This window comes from Etheostoma spectabile, chromosome 18 (genome assembly GCF_008692095.1).
Source record: "Etheostoma spectabile isolate EspeVRDwgs_2016 chromosome 18, UIUC_Espe_1.0, whole genome shotgun sequence".
In the NCBI taxonomy this organism is placed as follows: Eukaryota; Metazoa; Chordata; class Actinopteri; order Perciformes; family Percidae; genus Etheostoma; species Etheostoma spectabile.
The window spans coordinates 14655789-14666082 of NC_045750.1; the positions used below are offsets into that span (position 1 = coordinate 14655789).

General features: G+C 40.0%; 1 protein-coding gene across 1 annotated transcript in view; it reads right to left on the reverse strand.

Annotated features, from left to right (window-relative positions):
• Positions 1–10294, reverse strand: part of nbas (NBAS subunit of NRZ tethering complex) — a 185629-nt gene that overhangs the window by 113836 nt on the left and 61499 nt on the right. The window contains 5 exon segments of the mRNA XM_032542394.1: positions 303–479; positions 1999–2082; positions 3349–3506; positions 6018–6131; positions 9292–9405. Coding sequence (XP_032398285.1) covers positions 303–479; positions 1999–2082; positions 3349–3506; positions 6018–6131; positions 9292–9405 — 647 coding nt within the window.

The following is a 10294-nucleotide window of genomic DNA, read 5'->3' on the forward strand; positions in this document are numbered from 1 at the left end:
CACACACACACACACACACACACACACGCTGTGCCACTCAGGAACCAGTAGAGTTAAAAATCCAGCATGAAGCATATCATTACTCTGTTATTGTTGGCTGCTTGATCATGCCTTTTACAGCACACTACTGTTAATGCGTCTGTAAACACACATAAGTCAATTGAACACATAAAAACCACACACACACACACACACACACAACAGAAGTGAGTTTGTTACTTAATTCATTAGGCTCTTTATTGCCCCTGACATAGAAAATCAGAACAGATAAATTAAAAATAAAACAGCCAAAGTGTTCTTACTTGCAGCGGCCGAAGGTAGTTAAGTGACTCCTTCCACCAGCGGTGGTCGCTGACTGCGGTCAGTACAGCCTTAGTGGTCAGTCCTGTAGTGGTCAGCACCTCCATGGTCTTAGCTGTAGTCCTGTGCAGCAGGTCCCCCGCTGCCCCCACAGGGGAGCCTACGGAGGGAGCGCAGGCCTGGGGACAAGCGGATGACAGGATGGATAAAAAAAAAACAAAAAAACATGACGGCCACGTTATATCTCACTATTATATATATATATATATATATATATATATATATATATATATATATTTTTGTGGATTTCAAGCTCTATTACTTGAGAGCATCCCACATTAGTACAGTACAGAATCCTCTGAACACATCTTTTCCTTACAAATGAACAAGCAGGGCTTCTCTGATAGCTACATCTGTAATGTTATATTGGACCAAAGGGCAATTTTGAAGCTGTGGACCCTTGAGTATCAGTGTGGTATTAGCCATGGTTGTGTTCTGTTAGGTACTTGAGAGGACCACTTTAATAACCGTAGGGTTCTTTGTGTTGTTTGTGTTATGTGTATTTGCTGTCTGGCAAAGAGTTAAATGAAATAGATACCACTTGTGTACAGTATCTGTCCGTCAAATATAAGGATACAGCCAGTAGCCAGCTTGCTTAGCATAGCATAAAAAGCAGAAGCAGGGAGAAACAGCAGTCTGAAGTTAACAAAATACTGTTTTATGGGGGGTTATGTGCCAAACTTCTGCTGGTTAACTGGGAATGGCTTCCAGTCTAGAAATAGTCTGGCACATAACCCCAATTAAATGGCAACTTATTTATTTGGGTTTTTGTACAGATTAAAGAAACAAAATGTATTGTTTTAACTAGTGAGCTTTAGAGGTGCAGGTAGGAGCCAATCAGCTTGCTGCTGAAGCTTCATGATTGACAGTCATTGACAGGTATCAATCTTCTCATCTAACTTAGGTTTCATTATCATTCAAATAAAAAAATGAACAAAGGCATGATGCATTGACGTGTGAATTATATACTTGGGGTATTTTTGAAAGCGTGCCAACAGTTTTCATGGTATGTTGGTTGCTGCACAATTGAAAAGGATTTTAAAACCAAATTTAGAAAGCCAGTAGGCCAGAGCCAAATCGTTTAGTGTCTTTCATCAATACTTTATTTGGCAGGGGATTGAGGGTCAGGGAATGAAAGGAACCCAAACACATATACACTCAAGATGTTTGAAAAAAACAAACAAAAAACAGGAAGATATTAAAGAGAGGTGGGTAAAATGCACCCACCCACACCCACACCCACACACACGCACAGATAGCTAGGGCTTAAATATACACGAGTGAGGAGTAGGGACATCAATACAACCCTAAAATGACAACAGACAATTTCAAATGAGCAGCCATCCACACAAAAAAGGGATGCAATGCAAGTCATGAAACATTAACAGCCACTCAAGGCATCATAAAGCTGGCGGTGCTGAAGGGGAGGAGAAGGGGAGGCATAAATAAACCAAGCGAGCGGAGCAACCTTAACACTAGATTTACACCTCATCAAATATGGAGCAATAGGAAAGCACACAAACCAAACAAAAGCACAGAGACACACCCAGACAGGCATAGCAGAAGAGACTACAACTCAGACAAAGAGAAAGCACATTACCATGCAGGAAAAACATATGGGGAACAACACACGCAAACCTTTACAGAGTCTGTCTCGTCGGCCTCTCGTCCACTCTCGGTAATAACAGGCTCCATTTGATAGTTAACTGCCTGGTACAAAACCTAGTGGGCAAAAATAGAGAGGAAGAAGCAAAACAAAAGTTGAGACTTCTTATATCATTATACAACCTGCTATTTGAGCAGAGCAATCTTATTAGATACGTGGATAAATTGAAATGTAATTTGGTATGACTGAAAGACACATAGCACAATGGTGAAGAAAGACGTTTTCACTGTGTTCCTTAAAAGACAAAAGAAACGAAAATGACCACATTGCGGTGTTTGTTCGCCAACCATTCAAGTTGCAGATTATGTCCATTTCTATCCAGACTTTGAAGGAATTTAATCAAAGGTATTAAGTGTATTTTTTGGAGAAACGTTGATGCTTCATTCACATCTTCAACCCGGCAGCACAGAAGATCTATATAATCACCACAGTTTTAACATCAGTATCCACCAGACCAATTCAGTATCCGACCAAATGTGCCCCCTTCTGTTCCTGACCTATGGCGTTGAAAAATAGACAGAAATGTGTTTTTTCGCAGAAAATTATGATGTCACAGTGAAGTTGACCTCTGACCCTTTTGGATATAAAATGTCATCACTTTTTCCTTTGATACTAGTAGACATTTGAGTGAAATGTTGTCATAATTTGTGTAGTAATTCTTGAGTTATGACCAAAATCCAATCAGTTCATCCGTAAGTCCAAGTGGATGTTTGTGCCAAATTTGAGGAAATTTCCTCATGGTGTTACGGAGATATTGTGTTCACAAGAATGGAACGGATGTGAGGTGATAGTGACCATTGACCACCAAAATGTAATCAGTTCATGCTTGAGCCAAATTTTAAGAAATTCCTTTCAGAGTTTCTTTAGATATAACGCTCACAAGAATGGGATGGACAGACAGACAACCCAAAAACATAATAAAAAATAAATAACCAAATAAAAAAAGTTACCAGACTTGAACTTATTTGAAATTAAACAAAGTTCTGTTCATGTAGGACAGGATATGATATGATGCATTAACTACATTGGGTTTTGATTGTCTGTTGTGGGCTAGACTATGAGCTTAATATTCATACTACAATTTAACTAATAAGCAATTAGTGCTAATAATTATGGTTCCACTGCTGGCTGGGTCTCTCAAATTATATGTTATGGTCGTTTGTATATTTAGCTGATTATTTTGCATAACATTCTTCCAATTTGAAGATAATGACAAGATACTGGCATCGGCTCCAGTGGTAAAAAGATAAATAATGCATATACTGCAAAATTTTTAATAGAAAGCCATATTGATGAAACCATGACAAGAGGTAAAGAGTGACCTGGGTTTGCAGGTCACTGGACGCAGCCAGGAGGCCGTGGATGTTGTCAGGGGGGCAGTGGGTGAGAGAGAAGGCTAAAAGCTCCTGGCGGGCCTCCAGGTCGCCATAGCCCTCACACTGACCGAGCAGACTGCACACGTCCCACGCTGGACTGTAACCTGGAGGGAGGACACATGGAGGCAAACAAGAGGGGAGGCAAGGCAGAGTGACAGTAAGAGAGAAAAAAGAGAAAAAAAGACAATGTGTCTTTAATTCAAGTGAATGAGTGCAGGAGATAACAGCAACTTGCAATAAAAGAATTGATAAAAATATTATCCAGCAAGATAGCAAAATATAAGGTCATATTGTCAAATGCAAACACACAAATTTACTCTTTTCAAAAACAAACATATCACCAAATATAGGTGAGCAGAAGTGTTTTTCATTTTCTACCTCTGTCTTTCTATCACGGCTAATCTACTCTGAATTAGATAGAAGACTGAGGCATAAAAACGCACTAGGGAAAGCACACACACACACACACACACACACACACACACACACACACACACACACACTACACACACACACACACACACACACGCTGCATGAAATCTAAGAACGTGCAGATGTGGAGGATGTAATGTTGAGATATTGATGAAACAATAAAGTCTACCCTTCCAAGCCCTTGGGGTATTAATATATATTTAAGTCTAAAACATGCTTCCCCTTGAAGAAGCTATTGCCTTGTAATAACTGTATCACATTTGTTCCAGCTTCATCACAGTCAAAAAGCAACACGGCCGCCTGACTTAATTCTTGGAGATTCAATTATTCCCACTGCGTTCACAGACAGAGAACACCGGTGCTTATCTGATTACACCTTCTCTTTCTTCCAGACACCTTTTTCTCATCCACGCGGTCTCCGGTTACTCAGCACTGTAGGAAGACTCACTGAAATTGTATTCACTTTCATTTTTAATGCGGCGTAACACAAAGCGGGGTCAGACAAAGCATCAACTTTGCAGTGACCACTTTCAATCCCTTCAGGGAAACTCTGAGGAGTTGGCAGTATAGATTGGAAGATTATTGTGACATTGTTGTCCTAATTATTGTTTTTGTGCAAAACAGACACAGAGTCAGTCAAACTCCATTTTAGGCCATCCAAGGAAGAATGTAAGGAGCCCAAAGCGAGAAATTCTTAAGTGTTTGAAACCATAAGACAAACCATTACAAGCACCAATCTAAAAAAACACCAGAGAGCTCAAACCTACAAGAAATACTGACATGACACAATCATCATCTTTAGCGGGACACTTGCTGTATCCTGTTATCGGCAAAAAAACAGAGGAATATCTGCCCGTTTATTAATTGTACAACCCTAATAGTATAGCGGTGTAATGTACTCGTATCATATCTATATATGTGGCGTAGTGTACGTAGTAGTGTACAGCGCAGTTTTGTGGGCTGCAAATGTTTTAAATCTGGGACTGTTTTTGCGGTATAAAAAAAAAATTGCGCTATATAAAAATGGCGGGTTTGTGTTTGTGTTGCGCTAGTGATGATACTCTCTAACCAATCAGAGGTCCACCTTCTAGTATCGTCTCAGCTCGCTTGGAACTTAGACCAAGGTGATACCAAGAAAAAGTACCAGCTACTATCAACAACTTTTGCCAATAGAAAACCAAAAAGACGTAGACCAAGACGTCAACACTTACAAGTGAGTAAAATGTTTTCTAAACAGCAGTCTGCAGCCAACAATAGACACTAGATTTGCACATACTGTAGATGCCACCTTAAACCAGCAGCTACATAATATAGCTGGTAAACTGTGGAATCATATCTAAGGGTGATACATTCATGTGGATTCAAAATGTGTGTATTCATTTCTAGTAAGAAAGCCTTTATTATTAGACTCACAGTCCATAAGACAACAACACAAAAAAGGATACAGATACAGTATTACAGATACAGATACAGACACCAATTACCAAGATCAGCTATACCAGTAATCCCATAAGGGTGACTGGTATCGCAAAGCACTGAACCTCAGGTCAATCAGATGTGAGTAGTAAGATATTCAGGTTTGTATATAGTAAATAATAACTGGGAATTTAATACGTATGAGCAAAATATGTTCTGAAAGTCAATGCAGTGATGTGACGCTATTCTGTATCTTGATCATTAAATACCAGTGTAACCTAAATCTGACTGTGGCGTGCCTTGGACAGCATGTGAGTGGATGATAGTCTAGGATTTGTCAGTCATTTCCTTGACATGAAAAAAGAAAAAAAAAAAGAACCCTTCACTTTTGATTGACACGGTCCCTTCTATGAGCCAAGCTCATGAAACTGCTGCTACTGCATCATTCACAAGAAGAGCTAACCAAAGGTTGGCAAAGAGAAGAACGGCAAAAAGAAGAAAAAAAAAAAAAAAAAAAAAAAAAAAAAAATCACTTTTATGACAGTGACTATGGTGGAGCTCTGTCGCCAGGTTGTTAAAAATCCAAATGAATTTGACAGATAATGAATGTTTTTTGGGAGAAGCTTTGCCATCATCATGTAATGATGTTTGAAGTAAATAAAGCAAAATGCAGACAGACTGGAGGCAAGTTCACATTTAACAGGCTTCAGTGCACTCTAATAGCTCTGTCAACTACCTGCCTGTGTGCTGTGCCACATGTTACATACCTGCAGACATGAGGTCCTGACAGTGGATATAGGAGGCCTTGAAGTCCAGACAATGGAGAGCCTGCTCTGCCAGGAGGGTCAGCACTTGGCCTTTCCGCGCATCCTTGTCATCGCCTAGACACAAACAGACAGATATCCATTCAAGCAGACATCAACACACAAATACTATTTTTTTTTAATCTTGGGAAATGTCAACATGTCAAAGCTAACACACTAAAAAACAACTCTCATAATCCTGCATATCACGTACAACAACTCTTTATTAAATCTCCATCCGACCACACTCAAAAAGGCTCAAGGCTGGAACATCAGGCCATCTAACTGTATTAGCTGAGACTACATATTAATCGGTCTGCCTTAAATGAGGTTATTGCCACGTATGTTCATCTAAAAGAGGGAACATAAAATATTGAAAAAAATATATATATCATCTTTCTGCCTTGCTTAACAGGAATAAATCTCAGTTTGATAGTATTGGTGGGATTGGCCGGGGTGTTAACATTCAAGTGGCGGCTCAGGATAATCTTTGATCTCGGACTAAGTTCAGTAAACAATAAAATAGAGGACGGGACGATCAAAAGAGGCAGAGGCAGAAACAGGACTTCTGAACAAACCTGCACACTGCAGATCAAAGGACGCCTGTGGAGATGAAGAAATGTGATGGCGCTGGATTGGTCTGTGTGTGTGTGTGTGTGTGTGTGTGTGTGTGTGTGTGTGTGTGTGTGTGTGTGTGTGTGTGGTGTGTGGTGGCGCAAAGTGAGTGGCAGATAGAAATGCAGTGTTTACTGCGAAGGAAAGAGGTGTTGTCAAATATTTTCAGGGTGATGGTTGAACAGGGTGTCTTCAAAAGCTGTCAAGACCTCATAATAGAGGGTTATGTGTGTGTGTGTGTGTGTGTGTGTGTGTGTGTGTGTGTGTGCGTGCGTTTTCTTTTAGACCAAATGCTTTTAAGAAATAATCTGGCATTTACTTTCAATCGAAGCCTCTACCTGTCGTTTGACGGACAAATCAAAAGGGGGGGATAAAAAGGTGAGAAATGTCAGGGAAACACCAAACAGGAAATACTCGAGACAATGAGCTCTGAACACAAAATGAACTCCCGAGGCTCCGGATCACCACGACCCTGTCTGCAGCAATTTAGTTCTCATTTGGAATATCATAATTATTGATTGATTTAGACAAAAACAACTTTTTCTCTCCTCCATAAGACAGAATGATTTACGGAGCCTTTCTGAGGACCGAGGCGGGCACACCAAACCATTAGGGGGTTTTTAACCGGTGTGCTGGTGATACAGGCATTAAATATTCACCACAGAGTCCCGGAGATATGCGCCCTTCAAAAGCCTCCCCCCTGCATTTATTTATTTAAAAATGTGTTTATTCCTCTTCTCATCTCCCTCTGCTTCTTTTTTTTTTTCTTGGCGACCACACAGCGAGAGCTGCCTGCTGACTTGAATGTGAGCAGCACAGACACAGAACTGCCACAAGGCCGGTTAGCAGGTTTCCTTTAGCTGGTGACAGGCCTCCGAGAGATAAGACAGAACGGGCTACAAGTTAAGAGATGGAGGACAGAAGAGGGGAAAGCAATACACATGGAGAGACAGATAGACACCAGGAAAGTCTATCTCATAGAAATAAAGATAAAAACAAACACAGAGATACAGAGTGAAGGGAGAGTGAAAGGAGAGAGAGAGAGAGAGAGAGAGAGAGAGAGAGAGAGAGAGAGAGAGAGAAAGACAGCAATGTTCATGTCATGTCAGAGCATGAGAAGTAACAGGATGACATCTTAAACTTTCCCACATGGTGTCAGTTTCATGTTGCGGTGTTAGAGGGTGGCTGTGGGTGGTAGGAGGGGTCTAAATACACAAAATATGGAGTTATATTTATTTTATCTTCATGAATTTTAACTAGGAATTCAAAATGAATCCAAACCGAGCCAACATCATTCACGTTTCATGTGTTGACTCATCAGTTAGCTGTTAGCAGTGTGTGCTCGCAGTGATACTGTTCCGCAGTTTATAATCCCAAATGGGAGATATGAAAGCTCACAAAAAACATAACTAAATATAACAGAATCCGCTCTGGGAAAGCCAAAAGCAGACTAATGTAAACATTTTTTTTTCTGGTCAACTCCGAAAGAAAGAAAAGAAAAACATGAAGAGAGAGAAACTGAAAAGGGTAATTTTTGCGAGTGTATACGATAATGTTTAATTTCACCTTTTCCTCTACATGCTGTACGATACTTGCCAAGTTATTCGTCAAAGCATTTATGTCTGTTTTTTTTAGTCCAAGTTTTTCAGATTTTTCTTTTTTTGGGACATCATTGAAAAAGGACTTTAGTATAACTAGATTATCATTGCAAAAACATCAACAAATGGAACTGGACACTAACTTGAGAGCCTCTTTCCAGCATCTGTCAGCTTTAAAAGTGGTTTTGAGGATCAAAGATCTTGTATCTGTTTTTAAAGCAACAACCAGGTTTACGAGGCCGAGCAAAGGGTGCCTGGATTTCAGGTACAGCGAACAACTCAAAACTATTTTAATAGGTGATGCAGCATTCTCAAAATGCATAATAGGGTCCGTAAAACTTCCTCAGCTATGAAGAACAGTAAATAAATAAATAAAAATGAAAGTAAATTGAAAAAAAATTACAATTATCGTGACATTTTTTGAGGTTGCATCTATATCAAATAGCAAATCCTGGTGTACAAATTTGACTTAACAGCCTGGAACTATGTTTTTTCTTTCTTTTCTTTTCTTTTCTCTTTAGTATTATTAAACAATATTAAATTGTAAAAAAAAAAGAGAAATTGTAGTGCAACAGGAAAAAACAAGCATGTGACCCCAAATGAAAACACTACAATAAAGTATAAAAAAAAAAAAGAACTAGACTTGCACCTCACTGTCATACAGTCGGGAGTGAAATTTCCTCGCTCCTACGCGGTGTGCGTTTCTTCGCATGGATGGATTTTTGCTTGCAAGCTGCATTGCTGCTCATGAAGATGAATTTCCCTCTTGTGCGAGAACTGTCAGTGTGCTCAGTGAAAGTACCCACGCATGCCGGGGTACGTTTTTGTGTCTTGTGTGGGCGCTCCTTTCTCCCTTAATCTCATGAGCTTTGTAATGAATCTGACACTAGAGAATCAGTGAATGTTCATTGAATGTCTCCCTAATCCCCATGAGAAAACAAAAATGATACAAAAATACATACATATATAAATAAAAGGTGCTGTGATGAGGTCAGTTGTGTCTGTGTGTATGCGTCTTTAGGTACCTGCCACTCTGAGAAGTGAGGCCAGATTCAGCAGAGTAGTGGATTGCTTGTAGGCCGTGGAGCAGTGGGCGATGCACTCTTCTATGAGAGACAGACGGTCGGACCGCAGACGCACTGGGAGGGAGAGAAGGAACGCAGAGGGGGAAGGGTGTCAGACATGTTTCGCTAATTACTGTATTCAATCTGGAAAAGTTGCAGCTGACGATACAAATGATGTTGTGTAAATGATGGATGCAGCTGCTGTCATGAGGTCTGCAAAATAATAAAATGTTGTATAATGATACAGTATAGTAGTGATGGTGATGATGATGATGATGATGATGATAGATGATCTTTTTATTTGCATAGTAGAATAAACAGCTTTATTGGAAGTTCTTCTTTGGCTTTACAGATTTCTTTCTCTGCCATTGATTAGAATACATGCAACAAGGAGGACAATACATAAGTAATACGTGAATAAACAGCTTGGATGAAAAAACTTAAATTTTAATAAATACTAAATCTTAAATAGACATAAAAAGCAGTCACTAATAACAAATCAAAGGAATTTATCTCGTAAGATGGCAGAGGATGCTGTGAAAGAACTCTTGTTTCTCGTTGCTATGGGTAGCCTCTATCGTCTTCCTGAAAGGAGTTTTACAAACCCATTAAGCAAAGGATATGAAGGTTACCGAACTATTAATGTTGCTTTCCTCCGGGTTTTGTGTGGCGTACATCTCCACCACCTGTCTCTGGGGGCTCCGTATAATCTTGTTGGCAGTGTGAACTATTTCTTGTGAGCTTGCGTTGGCTCCTAGCCCCTACATTTCCGTACGAGCATGTGATGTTGTCGGAAAATATACTGTGCCGAGATTTGTTGAACTGAACACACACACTAGGGTACAAGGGGCAAAAATGGGTGTCCTTAGGAGGGCGGCTGGCGTCTCCCTTAGAGATAGGGTTAGAAGCACAGTCATCTGTGAGGAGCTTGGAGTAGAGCCGCTGCTCCTTTGCGTCGAAAGGA